Source organism: Scyliorhinus canicula, chromosome 2 (genome assembly GCF_902713615.1).
Source record: "Scyliorhinus canicula chromosome 2, sScyCan1.1, whole genome shotgun sequence".
NCBI lineage: Eukaryota > Metazoa > Chordata > Chondrichthyes > Carcharhiniformes > Scyliorhinidae > Scyliorhinus > Scyliorhinus canicula.
Genome location: NC_052147.1, coordinates 201646793 through 201666401, shown reverse-complemented (window position 1 = coordinate 201666401; position 19609 = coordinate 201646793). Strand labels below are relative to the sequence as shown.

The 19609-nt window shown below is 51.8% G+C and overlaps 1 protein-coding gene across 7 annotated transcripts in view; it reads right to left on the bottom strand.

The window, feature by feature from the left end:
• The window catches only part of chn1 (chimerin 1), a 337127-nt gene that overhangs the window by 44180 nt on the left and 273338 nt on the right, over positions 1 to 19609 (bottom strand). For all 7 annotated transcript variants that reach the window (XM_038789361.1, XM_038789364.1, XM_038789365.1 and 4 more), the window contains one exon: positions 8496 to 8669. In XM_038789361.1, the coding sequence (XP_038645289.1) occupies positions 8496 to 8669 (174 nt within the window). The remainder of the gene's footprint in view (positions 1 to 8495; positions 8670 to 19609) is intronic.

Sequence of the window (19609 nt, the reverse complement as noted above, 5' to 3'; positions counted from 1 at the left end):
CTTTCACCACAATGGCGAAACGCCTCTCGATCCTCAGTGTGGATCCCGACGACGAGTGGTGTGCTGTCCTCAGAGTTAACAAGGCTCGCATCCGATTTAAAATAAACCCACAGCTGAATATGTTTATCAGTTCTATCGTTGAATAAAACAATGTTGGATCTTCTCCAGTGTTAGATGTCTGTTTCTAGCTTCCCTGCAACGAGGTGGACTGGCCATGTTAAATTGCCCCTTAATTGGAAAAATATAAATATAAAAATAATTGGGTACTCTAAATTTAAACAAAAAAGGACCAGTGTACATGCACATCAAGGACCCTCTGACCCGTGGTGCTCCTCAGGGTCTTGCCGTTTATCATGTATTATCTTGCCTTATTTGTCCTGCCCAAGTCCATCACCTCACATTTTTCCGGGTTGAATTCCATTTGCCACTGATCAGCCTATCTAACCAGCCTGTCTATATCCTCCTGTAATCTAAGGCTATCCTCCTTTCTATTTACCAATTCTATTCAACAATTTTCAGATCATCCGTGAGCTTACTGATCAACCCTCCTACATTCATATCCTGTCATATATTACTCCACAAAGAGGTTTCTGAGGTTAAATCACATCTGCAAATCTTTGTTCTACAATTAAAAATAATTTATGAACTTTTATAAATATTCAGTACAGCAACAACCTATATTTAAGTAGCAAGATTGTGCAGGTACTTCATTTTTCTGTTTTAAATTAATCAAGTTTGGTCATCCTCATACATTGTTCAAGATCTGAAATCGTTTATAGCAATATTGTGGTTAGTCACATTTACATTAGACCAGTGAACTTTAGACACTTGATGGGCATTCCCACGTAGCTGGTCAGCAAAGACTATTTAATTTTGGGCCACTGTTTTGCCAGCAATGCTCCTCAAGTAGGTTATGGAAGAGGATGTTAAGTAATCAGCAGGAAGGAGTAACAATTAAAGATGGGATTTTGAGAAGGGCTGGGAGGAGAAGGCCCCAAACAGGAAAGAGATGGAGACAATGTGTGGTAACTGATAGAACATAGAACATAGAACAGTACAGCACAGAACAGGCCCTTCGGCCCTCAATGTTGTGCCGAGCCATGATCACCCTACTCAAACCCACCCTATACCTGTAACCCAACAACCCCCCCCCCCCCTTAACCTTACTTTTATTAGGACACTACGGGCAATTTAGCATGGCCAATCCACCTAACCCGCACATCTTTGGACTGTGGGAGGAAACCGTAGCACCCGGAGGAAACCCACGCACACAGGGGGAGGACGTGCAGACTCCACACAGACAGTGACCCAGCCGGGAATCGAACCTGGGACCCTGGAGCTGTGAAGCATTTATGCTAACCACCATGCTACCCTAAATGTGAGTGATGGGTAAAAATTGCCCAAAGGTTTAATACTGAGTTGGGAGGAGCACTCCTGCACCTTTCAGATCTACATTCAGATGTTAGTGGCAGCCCTTTAAGGTCTATTGGTCAGACCATATCTGGACCCAGTTTTCCTGAATGCAGGTTGTCTGCTAAAGAGGGCCATCAAAACAGTCTTTCAGCCCCTTATTTGCATATAAAAAGGCATACTCTGGCCCTACTTGCACAGGTGCAAATTGCGTTATAATCGGAGACTCTTGCAAAAGGGCCATAATGCGATTTGCGCTGGGGAGAACTATGATTCTCCCCACCGCCGGCTGACGACATAATCTGTTGCCCACATTGGATGTGAACAAGATTAGCATATTTAAATCATTATTAACATATTCAGATTCGGCTTTAAGCCAAATTCACCAGGCCCCTCCAGTTCTCCCACTCGACGGCGCAATATGAAGCCAGTGGGAATCGCTAATGGTCTCTATTAAGAGACCAGACCTGATAACCATGTTTGGAAGTGGGGGGGAGCAGAGGCCATTGAAGCCCCCAGGAGGTGGTGACCGCATAGCAGGGTGTCATGTACTGGGGCTGAGGGGGCCTGATGACAGGGATTGGGGGTTTGGGCTCTTTGCTGCGTTTGAGGGGGGGGTGTACTGGTTTCTGTACAGTTGTCTCAAGATCGGTGCCTCGATCTCGGAGGAGCCGGAGCTGCCGGCATCTTTGGGTCCTGCACACCTCATTAACAGCGCAAATCACTAACCTCTGTGGCGCTAACAATTGCACACAAAGACTCGAATCGGTACAAGAGAGGCTTTATTACCGTGAGATGCTATTCCTTCGGCTGCAGCTGTAGAATGGCATCTCAGGGAAATTTATGAATATTTATACTGCTCCCTGTGGGCGGAGCTAGTCGGCAGGGGCTTACCGGAAAACCTGTAATACAGGTACTGTCGTACATCCCCTAATGCAAGCACACACATATATATATATACTGTGGTAGATCACCACATTCACCCCCTGTAAAAAATGAGTCCGGCGGGGGTGACGTGAAACTATAGTACATAAACGTGATCTACTTACAGAGGGGGAGGGAAAGAACAGAACCAAGTGTCCATCGGGCAACCCGGTGCCCGTCACAGGTTGAGTTGGACCGGCGGTCGGACGGTTCGTTGTGAGCGACGCAGCAGCGGTGGCAACGTCTGCCCAGGCGGTGTCGGCGTTGGTGCTGGCGGTGTTGGTGCTGGCGGTGTTGGTGCTGGCCAGTGGCTGGATGACTCCGGGAGCGAGCTGAAATCTTCCATGCCCTCTAGTGTGGGCAGGGGAACGAGGGATGGACCTGGTGGGGCTGAAGTCGGGGGCGCCGGGGAAAAGGAGGGTGGCGCGTGGGTAGGGAGGTGTGTGGGCATGGGATCAGCACACAAGGGAGCCAGGTCCCCGAGCGAGACTGTATCCTGGCAGCCGTCGGGGAACTCCACGTAGGCATACTGTGGGTTCGCGTGGAGCAGGCGTACATTGTCTACCAGAGGGTTCGCCTTGTGGAGCCTGACATGCCTACGAAGTAGGACTGGCCCTGGAGCTGCGAGCCAAGTCGGGAGCGACACCCCGGATGTAGACTTCCAAGGGAAGGCAAAAACACATTCATGGGGTGTGTTGTTAGTCGCGGTGCACGGCAGTGACCGAATGGAGTGGAGCGCGTCAGGCAGGACCTGCTGTCAGCGAGCAGCTGGGAGGTTCCTCGACCGTAGGGCCAGCTGGACGGCCCTCCATACCGTCCCGTTCTCCCTCTCTACCTGCCCGTTTCCCCGGGGGTTATAGCTGGTCGTCCTGCTGGACGCGATACCCCTGCTGAGCAGGAACTGACGCAGCTCATCACTCATGAACGAGGATCCCCTGTCACTGTGGATATAGTCGGGGAAACCGAACAGAGCAAATATGGAATCAAGGGTCTTGATGACGGTGGCAGACGTCATATCCGGACATGGGATGGCGAAGGGGAAAATAGAGAATTCATCGACCACACTAAGGATGTAGGTGTTGCGGTCAGTGGAGGGGAGGGGCCCTTTGAAATCCACGCTGAGGCGTTCAAAGGGGCGGGACGCTTTCACCAGGCGCGCGCGGTCTGGCCGGTAGAAGTGCGGCTTGCACTCCGCACAGACCTGGCAGTCTCTGGTGACTGTCCGTACTTCCTCGACGGAGTAGGGCAAATTGCGGGCTTTGACCAGATGGTATAACCGAGTGACCCCCGGATGGCAAAGGCTCTCGTGCAAGGCACGGAGCTGGTTCACTTGTGCGCGGGCACATGTACCTCCGGAGAGGGCGTCTGGGCGCTCGTTGAGCTTGCCGGGGCAATACAAGATCTCGTAATTATAGGTGGAGAGCTCGATTCTCCACCTCAAGATTTTGTCATTCTCGATCTTGTCCGGTGCGTGTTGTTGAACATGAAGGCTACCGACCGTTGGTCAGTGAGGAGTGAATCTCCTGCCGGCCAGGTAATGCCTGCAGTGCCGCACCGCTTCAACGATTGCCTGGACCTCCTTCTCAACAGAGGAGTGTTGGATTTCGGAGGCGTGGAGGGTGCGGGAAAAGAATGCCACCGGTCTGCCTGCCTGGTTTAGAGTGGCAGCAAGGGCAACATCTGAAGTGTCGCTCTCAACTTGGAAGGGCAGTGCCTCATCTACTGCGTGCATCCCGGCCTTGGCTATGTCTGAGCGAATACGAGCGAAGGCCTGTTGTGCCTCGGCCGTGAGGGGAAATTGTGTGGACTGGATCAGTGGGCGGGCCTTGTCCGCGTATTGTGGGACCCACTGGGCGAAGTAAGAAAAGAACCCCAGGCATCGTTTGAGAGCCTTGGGGCAGTCGGGGAGGGGAAGCTCCATGAGGCAGCGTATGCGGTCGGGGTCGGGCCCCAGTAGTCCGTTTTGGATTACGTAACTGAGGATGGCTTAAGCGGTCTGTGCTGAACACGCACTTCTCCTTGTTATAAGTGAGGTTGTGGAGAGATGCGGTGTGGAGAAATTTTGCAAGGTTGGCGTCGTAGTCCTGCTGGTCGTGGCCACAGATGGTGACATTATCTAAGTACGGAAACGTGGCCCGCAGTCCGTACCAGTCAACCACTCGGTCCATTTCTCGTTGAAATACCGAGACCCCATTAGTGATGCCGAAGGGAACCCTAAGAAATTGATACAGTCGACCGTCCGCCTCGAAGGCAGTGTAGGGACGGTCCAATTTACGGATGGGGAGCTGGTGGTAGGCGGATTTTAGGTCAATCGTTGAGAAGACCCGGTACTGTGCAATCTGATTGACCATATCAGATATGCGAGGGAGGGGGTACACGTCGATCTTCGTGTACCGGTTGATGGTCTGGCTGTAGTCCACGACCATCCTGTGTTTCTCCCCAGTCTCAACCACTTGGGCTCTCCAGGGACTGTTGCTGGCCTCGATAATACCCTCCCGAAGCAGCCGCTGGACATCGGACCTGATGAAGATCTTGTCCTGGGTGCTGTACCGTCTGCTCCTGGTGGTGACGGGCTTGCAATCTGCAGTCAGATTGGCAAAGAGGGAGGGAGAGTCAACCTTGAGGGTCATGAGGCTGCAAACGGTGAGGGGGGGTAGGGGTCCGCCGAATTTGAGGGCGAGGCTCTGGAGGTTACATTGGAAGTCCAGGCCCAGTAAAAGTGTCGCACAGAGGTTGGGGAGAATGTACAGGCGGAAAAGGTTGAATTCCACGCCCTGTACGTTGAGTTTGACCAGATAGAAGCCCCGGATCGGGACAGAGTGGGATCTGGAGGCCAGGGAGATCCGCTGGTTGGCGTGATGGACCATGAGGGAGCAGCGCCTTACCGTGTCCGGATGGATGAAGCTGTCTGTGCTCCCGGATTCGATTAGGCAGGAGGTCGCTTGGCCGTTGATAAGGACCGTCGTAGAAGCGGTGGCCAGGTTGCGAGGACGGGATTGGTCGAGCATCATGGAGGCGAGTAGCGGGCGATCGACCGAAGTGTCTGAAGAGTCCGATGAGTAACGGCAGCGACCCAGTTCCCGTGGTCCAGTTCCGAGGGGAGGACAAAATGGCGGCGTCTGAGGTACCTGCAGGGAAGAAGATGGCGGCGCCCATCCAGCGCATGTTGCGGGGGTGGGGCAAGATGGCGGCAACCATGGAACGCACATGGAGTCGGAGGATGAAGATGGCGGCGCCCATGGTGTGCACATGGCAGGGGCGGCAAAAGATGGCGGCGCCCACTGATCGCACGTGGAGTCGGGGAAGGAAGATGGCGGCGCCCACTGATCGCACGTGGCCCCGGGGGCGGCGGACGGCAGGGCCCATTGCGCGATCGGCTGAGGCGAGGGGGAGAGTTCAGGCGCTATAGCGGCAACTGCGCTGGCCTGACACACCGCTGCAAAGTGGCCTTTCTTGCTATAGGATTTGCAGGTCGAGGTGCGGGCCGGGCAGCGCTGGCGGGGGTGCTTCTGCTGACCGCAGAAATAGCAGCGGAGACCCCCAGGGTGCGCGGTGCGGCGAGCAGCGCAGGTATACTGCGCGGGAGCGGCCCCAGTCGGGGGGTTGGTTGCAGGGTCCACGAGGGGTAGGATGGGTGGGCCGCGCGGCGGGCGGAGTAGGATTGCACATTACGGAAAGTGACCGTCATTGAGAGCGCTAAAGTCTTTGTTGCCGCAAGGTTGAGCGCGGCCCCTTCCAGCAGTCGTTGTCGGATGGGGTCCGATGCAATACCCGTCACAAAGGCATCCCGCATGAGGTGATTCGAATGTTCCGTGGCCGAGACGGCCTGGCAGTCGCAGTCCCGTACTAGAGGGATAAGGGCCCGACAGAAGTCCTCAATCGACTCACCTGGTTGCTGAACGCGAGTGGCGAGTACATGTCTCGCAAACAGAGTGTTCGTCGACTGGGTGTAATTCTCTTTGAGAAGTTCCATGGCCCGTGCGTAGTTAGGCGCGTCCTGTATCAGCAGGAACACGCTGGAGCTCAACCTTGAGTTTAGGAGTTGTACCTTCTGAGCCTCCGATGGTGTAGGGTCCGCTGAGGTGATGTAGGCCTCGAAAACAGCCAGCCAGTGGTTAAAGTCTTTCCTGGCATTCGGCGACTGCGGATCCAGCTGCAGGCGATCAGGCTTAATTCTGATGTCCATGATGTTGGAAAATCTCACGGTAATAAATTGTGGCGCTAACAATTGCACACAAAGACTCGAATCGGTACAAGAGAGGCTTTATTACTGTGAGATGCTATTCCTTCGGCTGCAGCTGTAGAATGGCATCTCAGGGAAACTTATCAATATTTATACTGCTCCCTGTGGGCGGAGCTAGCCGGCATGGGCTTACCGGAAAACCTGTAATACAGGTACAGTCGTATATCCCCTAATGCAAGCACACACATATATATATATACAGTGGTAGATCACCACAACCTCCAAATAAATTTCTCAGTGTGGGTGGATTGCGACACCCCGATGGGAATAACACCGTGTTTCCTGCTGGAGACCATGGGCTGGATCCTCCACAGCCCCGCTCTGAAGTCGTGTTTGGCGTGGGGGCTGAGAATCGACGACCCCGACCGGATCACGCCCGGCGCCACTCCGGCGATTCTCCGGGCCCCGGAGAATCACTCGCCCGCGCATCACGCCGCGCGGCTGGGGGCCATTGCCAGAGGCCCTCCCAGCGATACTCCGATCCCGACCAGCTGATTTCCCGATGGCGTGGTTCCAACCACATCTGGCCAGTTGGGACTCAGTCTGCGGCCGCCCTGGTGGGGTGGCGGGATCCAGTACCGGGGGGGGGGGGGGGGGGGGGAGCCTTATGGGCGGCCGGTGCAGCGATTGGGCCGGTATGATGCAGAGGCACGGGCTGATTGGGGGGACCTTGTTTCTTCGTGATGGTCCGCGGTCCGAGTCCGCCATCGTGCTCGGCGCGGCCGTTGGAGGCCGCTGCTGTGCGCATGAATGGACTCGTAACCAGAGGTGCGGGGCCCGTATCCGCAGCCAAAGCTGCGTGAAGCTCCCCAGGTCCCTGCTAGCCCCCTGCAGGTAAGTGAATCGCTCTTTATTTTTTTCAGGAAACTGGGGAGTGAAACGCCAGCATTTTTATGCCGGCGTGGGGGCTGAGGAGTGGTTTCAAGGCCTGTGTATTGAGTCGGCTTTCACGTGGGATTTTCTCCTGTGGCTCAACTTAGTACAAGGAGCAGCAGACACATCAACAATCTGAAGATGGTTTGATTTTCTACAAGCTTGCTTTCATGTACATGAGAGATAAGACCTGGATAGCTGTCAGGGTCCTTCTACAGAACAAAGTCACAAACTCAGCACATATACAACATTCAAAAATCAATAGCCCTCCCCAGTTGGATGTGATCCAATCCCTGAAGCTGCTATGTTTAAACTCACACAATAGAATTACAAGCAATGTTTAAACTTCACCCAATAGAATCACAAGCAACCCAGGATTGATGCCAGGATCCTCATCCTGACAGCTATGTACAATCTCAACATCCTGTGCTGTTTGTTTATGAGAAACAGAACAACAGAACCAGCACCCTGGATTGTTTCACTATTGATTACTTATTAATGCTATGTCCTAAAAATACATGTTTAATGGTTAATAATGGTTACTCGGTACTCTTCCTATAATTCATCTCAATTCTGAATAAAGTAACTTATATAAAACTACTTTAGTGGCATGCTAACTATTTAGTTTTAAGAGGTATCATTGCTGAAACCCCCCTCCCCCACCTTCAGGGACTTGATCCCCCAGAGGTGGACCTTTGATATCTTTTTGAATGTCTGTATTTCAAAATGGTGGCTCAGAACACGCTGCCTGGCATTTTGAGCGCTGCCATCAAATTTCTAGATCCATATCTTTTTAAGAGTTGTGTATTTAGGCTTGAAGCAAATAATTTGAGAATATTTATTCCACCATGAACATTTACTCAGTTTTAGTAAGTAAATACAAAAAGCATACAGATGTGAATGTACAGAATTGAAAATAACACCAGGTGTAAATGGTCTAAAAGTGCAAATTAAAATGTCTTCAATACAGTTAAAAACTTCCAATTAGTTAGCACATAAATGATCAGTGACTGCCAATAATCCAAGACACACTGCTGGCTCCTACCTCTGTTTTCAATTTCTCGAATGCACATATCCACCACCATTGGTCTTTTTGTGTTATGTGCTTTAACTAGCGTTGTCAGATCACAGCTGTAGACTTTTTTCACATGCTTCAGGTCTGGCTTGCAGTCATGTGGAACCATCTTGGAACATTGCTTGTGAACATTCAAGCCACAATCTAAGAATTTAGAATAAGAAAATAACACTTTTATATCAAGTCAGAAAACTACAATTACTCTTTTATGTAAAAGCACAATTCAAAAAGGAAGGTGTATCTATAACCGTAGTTGTGGGTTACAATAAAGGTTGCATCCTCATCTCTGATAATTTAATGGCTATAATGAACATCAGCAATTTTGTGCCAACATCAGAAATAAAATGCTTTAATTTTGTGGTCGCAACCGTCTTGAGAGATTTGAGCCAATTTTCACTTGCTCCAAGGCGCTAAATGCAAATGGTGGTGCTATACTTATCTACCTGTTCTTGTGCATATTGTCTCTACTGCCATAAGGACATGAGTGATCCATGTGTCCACCCATATCAGGTGTATACGATCATGTAGATAGGATCTTGCTGCCAATTTTCACTGGAAAAGTCAGGATAACTGCTTAGTGAAGGATCTGTTCAGAAAAAGGGTTGGTAGGAAAGTAAATTATGGATCTTTTAAGAGATAATTACATGTGTAAGTAAGTGCTGTCTATTGAAAGAGAAAGGATTTATTTGCAGCACATAGTCTTTAAAAACAAAAGCCCATGGGATCCAGGGGAATGTAGCACTTGGATACTAAGCTGGTTCAGTGGCAGGAAGCAACGGGTAATTCTGGATGGGTGATTTTCGGGCTGGAAAGTTGTTTCCAGTGGGGTTCCGCAGTGCTCAGTACAAGGTTCCTGCTTTTTGTGGCATACATTATTGATTTTGACATAAATGTAGGGGGAAATGATCAAGGAGATTACAGATGACCCAAAAATTGGCTGCATGGTAGATAACAAGGAGGATTGCTGTAGACGGCAGGACTATGGATGGTTAGGTGGAAAGGAATGTGGCAAATGCAATGCAATCCAGAGAATGGGATTGGGGAGGTCAAACAAGGCAAGGGATTAAACAAAATGGAGGATACTGACTGAGAGGTGTAGAAGAAGTGAGAGACCTTAGAGTAAATGTCCACAGATTCCTGAAACACAACAAAATTCTCCACCTCCTCAAAGATAAAGGGCTGGATTCTCCCAAAATTAGGCTAAGTGTTGACGCTGTCATGAAAACTGTGGAGTTCACGATGATGTCACCTGGCCCCCAGTTGGAGCTATTCAACTGCCCACACGGGGCTAGCACGGGCGCATCGTGCAACGCATGACGGACCTGCTGCTGATTCGCCAGTTCCGTCATTGACGCGATGGGAGTGAATTATTCTACCCCCCACACACAGCGTTGCATGCCGCGGAGGTCGGAGACACATAACCAAGACACAGGGGACAAACACACAGGAAACAAACACACAGGGGGCAAGACATACAGGGGACAGACACACAGGGGACAGGCACACAGGGGACAAGACATACAGGGGACAGGCACACAGAGGACGGACACACAGAGGACGGACACACAGGGGACGGACACACAGAGGACGGACACACAGGGGGCGGACACACAGGGGACAGGACACACAGGGGACAGGACACACAGGGGACAGGACACACAGGGGACAAGACACACAGGGGACAGACACACAGGGGACAGACACACAGGGGACAGACGCACAGGGGACGGACACACAGGGGACGGACACACAGGGGACAAGACACAGGGGACGGACACACAGGGGACGGACACACAGGGGACGGACACACAGGGGACGGACACACAGGGGACGGACACACAGGGGACGGACACACAGGGGACGGACACACAGGGGACGGGCACACAGGGGACAGGCACACAGGGGACAGACACACAGGGGACAGACAGAGGGGGCGAACACAGAGGGGGCGAACACAGAGGGGACGGACACACAGGGGACGGACACACAGGGGACGGACACACAGGGGACGGACACACAGGATACCACAACCCAGGAGACCCCGGACTTTGTTTCGGGCAAGGACATTGACGTTCCATGACAGCTATCTCCTACACCCTCCGCCATCTCAGAGACTATCATATCGGTTGGGCAAATTAGTGAGGAGGCTTCTGGACACTCACTAGTGCGCACCACACAGTCGTTCTGGTACGGCAGGTGGAGGTAGGAGCAATCAAGGGGCCGGACGGTCGGAGGGCAGGCCGGCCCCAGCAACCAGCTGCCGCCCAGACGGGTCCCTGGCTCCTGGAACATCCACTCCTAGCCATAGTGCAGGCGCAGTCAGAATCCCAGGGACTAGAGGAGGGGATGACGGCCGACTTCCAGCACCTGCAGGCGCAGGTGGAGGAGTCCAACCGCCTGCAGGAGCAGGGAGTGGTGCCGGTCATGCGTGCCACCCAGGCAGAAAACTGCACGGGTACCGTCCGCGGTGGAGGCAATGGGGGCGATGGTGTCGGACATGAGTCAGGTCTGGGGCATTCCGTGCAGGCGGGAGTTCTGGCCTAGGACAGGGCTGCCAAACCAACAGATAACCATGTGACAGAGCCAGCTGCAGATTGCATTGGCGCTCCTCAGTGTGGCCCAGTCACAGCAGGCCATGGCTGAGAGCGTTGGCGCCATTGCATAGGTATTGGCCGGTATCACACATACCCAGAGGGAGATGGCGCAGTCCCAGACGGAGATGGCCCACTCCATGTGCTCCATGGCCGCTAACACAAGAGACCCTGGTCAATAAAAGAGCGGACCTCCAGGACTGACAACGCCAGGTGTCGGGGCGGGAGGCCTCGGGGGTTGGCTCCATTCGCATCCCCGTCCTATGGAGAAACCCCAGGGGCCTCCGGGTACCCCGATGGAGGAGGAGGTGCTGGGGCCCTTGCCAGTGACTCCTGCAGGGGAGCTCCCAGAGCACCGCAGAACCTGGGACTCCCCTCCCACCTGTCCTTAGTGCACCTGGTGAGCAGCGGACAGAACAGGGCAGCACCAATCCGCCCAGCATGTCCGAGGAGCAGCCGGCTCCATCCAGGCCTGGCCATCCCAGGAGACGAGCGCCAACGGGGACCCCAGTCGCAGGGCAGGAGTCTCAGCAGTCTGCCTTCACTCCTGCTGTATCGTCTAGGGAACCAACTCGGCATAGTATTTGGGCCCGTAAGGCCAGAAAGTTAGATGCCGGTTAAGTTGGCATGGTGCAGGGCACAGTTTAGTTATAGGGGCTAGGGCACAGGCTGTAGATACATCCTTTTCACATTAAACACCTGTTATCACTGTTCAAATCTGCCTCTGTGCTCTGGGTGATGGGCGTGGGGACGGTGTAGTCAGTGATGGCCACTGGGGGGTGAGGTGGGGGGGGGGGGGTGGACAAATGGGTCCAGTGGGTGGAATGTGCAGCCCCCCTCCCCCTACCATCCGCATCACTCTGTCCCCAGCTATTCGACATGTCCGTGTGACGGACTGACCAGCCCGCATGCAGTGCTCATCCTGGTAGGGAGATGCTACTGTGGGCATGAGTCAAACATTGTCTAACGATGTGGAGCATGGTGCTCATTGCAGAGCGGGCTGTCATCATCCTCCATCCTATGGACCAGACCACTGTCACTACCAACCCAGTGCCCCCAGCTTGTTCTGCCGCTGGTATACATAGGGGCTCGTTTAGTACAGTGGGCTAAACAGCTGGCTTGTAATGCAGAACAAGGCAGCAGAGCGGGTTCAATTCCCGTACCGGCCTCCCTGAACAGGCACCGGAATGTGGTGACTTGGGGCTTTTCACAGTAACTTCATTGAAGCCTACTTGTGACAACAAGTGATTATTATTATTATAATGGAGAGGGGTGTGCATGTGGGTAGGTCGGTGGTGTGGGAGGGGAGGGTGGCCGGTGGTGTGGGAGGTGAGGGTGGGTGGCGTGGGAGGTGAGGGTGTCAGGTGGTGAGGGGGTGCGGCACTGTGGTGTCCGTGCCTCTGCTAAGCAACCCGCCCCACCACCCCTAGTTGGTGAAACGTGCGTCGACTAAAGCGTCCTGTGCTTGCTGGCTCTGCCGATAGCGTAGTGCAGCTTTCCGTGCCTGGACAGCCCCCATGTCCTGCTCATTGTCCCCCTCCCCCTCATCCTCCTCGTCTGGGGAGGCCTGCCCTTGCTCCTCATCCTCCTCCAGCACACCGCCCCTCTGCTGGGCTATATTGTGGAGGATACAGCAGACCTCAACAATGCGGCCAACCCTCCTAGCCTTGTACTGGAGTGCTCCTCCAGAGTGGTCCAGGCACCTGCATCTTCAGCACCTCTCAACCACATTCTTGGTTGCACAATGGGCATCATTGTAGCGCCTCTCCGCGTCGGTCTGTGGGCTCCGTATAGGCGTCATCAGCCACGACCATAACGGGCAACTCCTGTCGCCCAGCAATCAGCCCTGCAGCCGGGGGTGGCTTCCCTCGAACTTGCCGGGGATCACAGATTGTGCCAACATGAATGAGCTGCTTGGGTATCAGGCACAGACGTGCAGGATCTTCTGACCTGATCTTCAGGCTTTCAGACCACTGACTGTTCATGGACCCCTTCCTGTTCGTAAACAGCGGCCTGTTATCCGCAGGTGGCCGTAGAGCGATGTGCACCCCATTGATTATCCCTGGACTCAGGGCATCCCGCGATGGCAGCGAACCCACTGCCCGGGCATCCTGGTGGGTGTGGTCAACAGGGAACTGGATGTAGCGGTTCACCAGGGCACACGGTGTCAGTGACGGCACCGATGCACCTGTGTTCCGATGCCTGGGAGATGCCGGACAGGTCCCCACTCGGAGACTGGAACGACCCCGTGGCATAAAAGTTCAGGGCAACCGTGACAGCCACTGGGAGCGGGGGTCTCCCCCCCATTCCCCTACGGTGCCAGGTGTGCCATCATGTGATAGATGTGTCCGACAATCTCCCCACTCATCAGCAGTCTCATTCTGCATGCCCGGTCCGGGAGTTCCTCGGAGTACATGCAACATCTCATCCAGTGCCTCCTTGGCACCACCTCCACCTCCTACTCCGCCCCGTCTTGTTCTTCCTCCCCCATGTCCTGTTCCTCCTCCTCGACCTGTCAGGAGGGCGGCCCTCCAGACTGAGCGGCTGCCACCTGCCTCTGCAGTTTGCTCCTCTGCTGCAGCCTCCGCTTCCTCTCTGCACCACCTCCGCTGCGGCTGCTGCAAGGCTGCATGCAGGGCAGCGGCCCCCGCCACGGCGGCTAATATCGCTGGGTGATTACCAAACATGATACTCTGCAGGGGGTGAGGGGAAAACTTGTCATCATGGCGCATACACCTGTGCCCAACCAGGTACCATGGGCTACATGATTGCCCCGGTTTGCACCGTGCGCCACACTCTCGCCACGTCGGTGCCCCCGCTCCTGGCGTCCGTCCCAGCTGCCTGGGCCACCGTTTCATGGCACTGCCCTGACTGGGGTCTGCCGTCGGTGTGGCTCTGGGTGTCACCCCCGGTGGGTGTCGCCGGTTGAGGGGGGGCCGGGAGGGGGGTGGCACCCACAGATACGGCCGTTAACCCTTCGTTCACCCAGCGCCCAGGGTGGGTGGCCAACAAAATGGCCACTTTAATGGCATTCGTTGTGTGGGCACCGCCCTGTCATGTTGGGGGCACCCCGACTGCTCGCCTATCCTCCCCCCCCCCCCCATTCCACTCCCCTCCCCGATCCTGGTAGGGCCCCTCCAACTCAGAAAGAACGGCTGGTTACGGAAGACGGCAGTCCCCCCACGCCAACTCCTACCTCCTCTTGAGGCCGCCTCAGCCAGCACGCCGGTATCATGATTTTTTATAGGTGGTTAGAACCACGCCTTTGAGAAATCGGCCCACCGGGCTGCAGAATCGCTGGGGCCCCGAAGCATCGGTCGTCGAGGCGGATATTGTGACTCTCCGGGTTGTGCGCGTTGGGGGCGGGGTCCGGAGAATTTAAAATCGGGTTTGATGCAGGTTTCGCGGTGATTTCGGATTCTCCGGACACCCCCAACCCCCCCCCCCCCCCAAACGTGCGACCCGGAGAGTCACAATATCTGCCTCGACGACTGATGCTCCGGGGCCCCAGCGATTCTGCAGCCAATTTTACGGCCAATCGCGTTTCGTGATTTTGGCGCGATGTCTTGGAGAATCCAGTCCAAAGTATTGAAATATGGATATACCGCCTCCTTGGAGCCATACAGTAGAACTGAAAAAGGATTACTATTTAAACCAGATGTAATCTTTTGTAAAGGTGATGATATGTCTGTTATGGGTGTTAAATCAGATTTGAAGACAATGATAATTCCTTGCAGAAGGCATTGGAAGAAAAGGTCAAGAAATACCAACATTTGACAGACAAAAGCACCACTGCCAGTAGGAATGTGACATTTTTTTGGTTTCGTAATAGGCTCGCGATGTTAATGGTATGAACATCAATACCATCTACTTGTGACACTAATAAATATTATTAGTACTTATATTTTTACGGATTCATCATTTCAAACATTTAATCTGTCAAGCCTCTAAAAAAGTTACTTTTAATAAAACAGCACTTTACATGCATCACTGCAAAAGAGAAACCCAAACTGGTGGGACCCACACCCAGATATCTGGTAGTCAAGGATACATGGAGTCTCGGAAACAGATGACATCCTGTGAGGGTGGCACCTACAAATTACACAGGGTTAGCTTGAACGAGGCCAATTTTAAAGGGATAGAGATCACCTCTGCACGAGACATGCAGCCCACTCCAGTTTGTACAGGACACAGGCTGACTGCCATTCCCAGGGGCAACTCGATTGTTGGTTGGGTAGATTGGAGTCTTCCACTCCACATGCTTGCAATACAAGCAGCAAGTGTCACTGTAGATGTCAATCCTTCATGAGAAGAGAACTTAAATTTAAGCCCTTGTGCAACTTTCTCCCCCATCCCTTCCCCTCTCAAAAAACACACACATCCAGTACAGGTAGGGTCCATCTGGGAGAACAGGTTCTGCTCAGGTATTCAGGGTTGAAGTCACACAGTTAGTGATTGCTACCGAATTGCAGATCAAGATGTTCTTCCAACCCTCATGGAGCAAGTTGACGTTCCAGAAGATTCAAACACTTTGCGGCCAACCCCCAAGGTATTTAGGATCCACCCACCCCGAAATGAGAACCCTCACAACGTTACCCCTCTCCCGACCATGTTTCTCTCTGTTTCTCCATGCATTATCCACAGTGCTCCCGTCTCCCCGATATCCCATTCTTCTTTATTAGAAGAGGGCAACCAATTCACTTTAATTTCAAGTTACCATCACTGGAGCGAGTTGGGTCTTTAAGGGATCATGTTCTAAAAAAGAATGCTGTAACACCGTTGCCACGAACGCTGCCACATTGTTGTGATTTCAGCCACTACGTGTATCGAATGGCTTCCCCAGGGGGATTATGGGTAGCACAGTGATTAGCACGGTTGCTTCACAGTGCCAGGGATCAGGGTTCGATTCCCGGCTTGGGTCACTGTCTGTGCGGATTCTGCACGTTCTTCCCGTGTCTGCGTGGGTTTCCTCCGGGCACTCCGGTTTCCTCACACAAGTCCCGAAATACGGCTTGTGAGGTGAATTGGACATTCTGAATTCACACTGTGCATTCCAATAGGCACCGGAGTGTGGTGGCTAGGGAACTTTCACAGTAACTTTATTGCACTGTTAAAGTAAATCTACTTGTGACACTAATAAATATTATTAAATTATTATTCTCAATCCCCAGACCTCGCTGCAGTCCCAGACTCCTCCTAAACTCTCCCTCTTTCCCCAAAACCTCCAACAGACTTAATGTGTAACATTAAAATGATATACATCTTTATTACTGAAACCAATACAATGTGAAATAAAAAACAGAATAAAACACACATTAATAAAACATAAACAGCTGCAGAAGCAGAATAAAAGAAAAAATATGGGCAAGCGGCAACCAATTGTCCAGAACAATCTGTAGTATCTATACCGTTAAGAGCATTGCTAGGTAGTTTGTTTTTTGGCTGGCACAGACATGATGGGCCAAGTGACCTGTTCTGTGCCAAAACCTTTCTATTAATCTATTTTTTCAGATTCAAACAACTGAGTTCTCTTCACCATGTGAGTCATATCGCCAACTCCAAGCTGGGTGGTGCAAGAGGAGGAGGAACATGAGCAGCAGAAATAACAGGAGAGGAAGAATCTGAACAAAAAGCACCGAATGGTGTTGCAAATTTAATAATGTGCCTCATTTTCACAAAGAAATAGTGCATTGGAAGGCTTCAGTTCAGTTGCAAGGCTCGTGTTGCCCTACACCACTCACTAGAGCCAAGTCTGCCACTTAGACCAAGAGGATATCCTGTGGTTGTCAAGATCGCGACAACATTATTTTGCCACTGGATTGTTCCAGGCTCTAGCAGGAGACAATGCACAGATCAGCTAGTCAGCTGCTCCACTCTATACATGGATAAATAAGTGGTCAGACACCAGAAAATAAAGCAGAGTAGAGAGCAGATTTTGAAACTTGAATTATGCGATTAATGGTATTGGGGACACTGTTATTGACACTCTGGCTGTAGTGCTAGCAGTCGTCAACAGCTCATGGACATGGGGTTTCCTCCCCAGATGGGGACAGATGGTCCACCTCAAGCTAACTGACCTTCCTTGACGGTGGGGATTGGAAACACCGCCACACGTAAACTTCTGCTCAACGTATTTTTTGTTGAAGTTAAGAAGGTTGAGAACTGGCGTAGGTCTTCAGGATTCAGAGTATGACAGGCAATTAATAATAGATTGCTTCTACTGATTACCAAAATAGAAACAAGCGAGCACAAAATTAAGATAATTATCAACAAAATAATTAAAAGAGAGGCTAAACTTTTTTTTTATACACAATGGGTGCGAATCTCCGGAAAGATTTCTAAGTGTTGTTGCGAGTGTTGTGCTCTATGGCTGCCCTGATTTATGAAGGCACACATAGAACATGAAGATGTGGTTGTAATAAGTATTTATTCATGACACGCAGGATGATAACAATACAATTCTATGTACAAACAATTATGTCTACGTTATTGTGAAGCTAGGGAGAGATGTGATTGTCTCGTTGTCCGTCCTGTTATCAAGTGCCCTTGTCTCGTCCGTCCCCTGGTGTGTATGTATATATATATATATATATATTGTATGGATATCTGGTTTTACCTACTGGCAGGAGGTCAGAAATGTCACTACATGTATTGATCAGTGGCTATGTACACTGTTGCTGTTATATACAAACATATACATTGGTGCAAACTATGTACAGTTATACATAGATATGCCTATGCGCATATCACCACATCCCCCTTCCTTTGGAGAAAGATGCGTTTGTAATCATATGCCGTAAACAACCTGTTGACAACCACATTCTTGAGCATTCAGTCATAGGTTCAGTCTATCAGGCTTTCGCCTTATTCTGGTCAACCTTCTGAGGACCATCTGGGCTGGTCAGCATGCCCCATCTGCATCAATTGGTGGCCTTTCCCCCACCACCACTGCAGACGTAACAATCACGCCAGGATGTGCTGGACCATCTGTTCCTGTTTCAATCTTGGGAGTGCATCCAGACTCGTCTGCCTTATTGAGCACAAAAGGTCGCTGCACCTTGAGTAGGGCTTTTCGGTTTCGGGGCAGAAATGAACCATCCTCAGTAAGCACTCTGTGGACCTGTTTGCTGAACAACTGTTGCAAGCCTTGTCCATCCTTTGCCATTGGGATCCTCGTTACTGACTGTCTCGTATTTGCAGAGGCTGGAGTGCTTTTGCAGACCTGTCATAGGTCTCCTTCTGCTTTTGCTTCTGCAGAATGAGCATCGTCTGGAGCTTTTGATCGACCGTGGGGGGCACCATGGAGGGTAGGGCTGCCTGCAGCTGCCTGTTCATAAACATTGGTGAGAGGCCATTTACCAATGGGGCTGATCGGTAGTTGAGCAGGGCGGGATACATGTCTTCCTGGCTGTCCAAAGCCTTCGTGAGCAGCTGTTTAATTATGTGCACGCCCTTCTCCGCCGTCCTGCACGACTGTGGATAGAGCAGGCTCGATGTGATGTCTTTGAAATCATACCAGCGATCAAAGGCAGTCCATTCATGATTGCTGAAACAGGGACCATTTTCCGACATGACAATGGATGGTATGCCATGCCGGACAAAGATTGACTTGACCTGCAACTGTGCCACCTTGGGGTAATTTGAGTAATCAATGACAACCAGGTAGTCTCTCCCTTGAAAGTGGAACAAGTCTATATCGACTTTATATCATGGGTTTGCAACAAAGTCTTGTACTTGCATCGGCTCCTTTTTCTGCCTGCAGCAACATTTTTGACAGGTATTGCACTGCACTACCATACCTGATATGTCCTGGGTGATGCCTGGCCAGTATACCGTCTCCCGGCCCCTGCGTTTGCATTTCTCAATGCCCATGTGTCCTTTGTGCAGCTTTTTTAGCATGAGCAGCCGTAGCGAGTGCAGGATAACAATCCTGCTCTGCCTTAAAAGCAGACCATCCACCTCACTGAGCTTGGCGCGAACATTATAATAGGTGGGGCAGGAGCCTTTTGGACAACCTTCCTTTAGACACCTGCTAACCTTTTCTGCCTTGATGAGCTTTGATTTCTCATCGGATATGGGCAGTGACGCAGCCACCATGCCGATATGAAATTGAACTTCATCCCCCCGGACAGAATTCATATATGAATGCAGCTCTTAAGAGTGTGTCAGCGGCAGCCAGAAATTGCCTGGTGTGTAGATCAAGTTGAAGTCATACTGCTGGCGTTTCATCATGAGCCGTTGTATCTGGGTGACATCGGACATAGATTCTTGTGGACAATCGCAACCAGCAGCCTGTAGTCCGTCTCAACTAAAAATGTGGACAGTCCATACACATAATCGTGAAACTTTTTCAGCCCCGTAACAAGTCCTTCTTGATTTGTGAGTACCTACTCTGTGCCCGTCATGGCCCTCAAACCATATGCTACCGGCAGCCAATCCCCATTCGCACTCGGTTGCAGCAGTACCCGCCCGATCCCATCCTGCGATGCATCC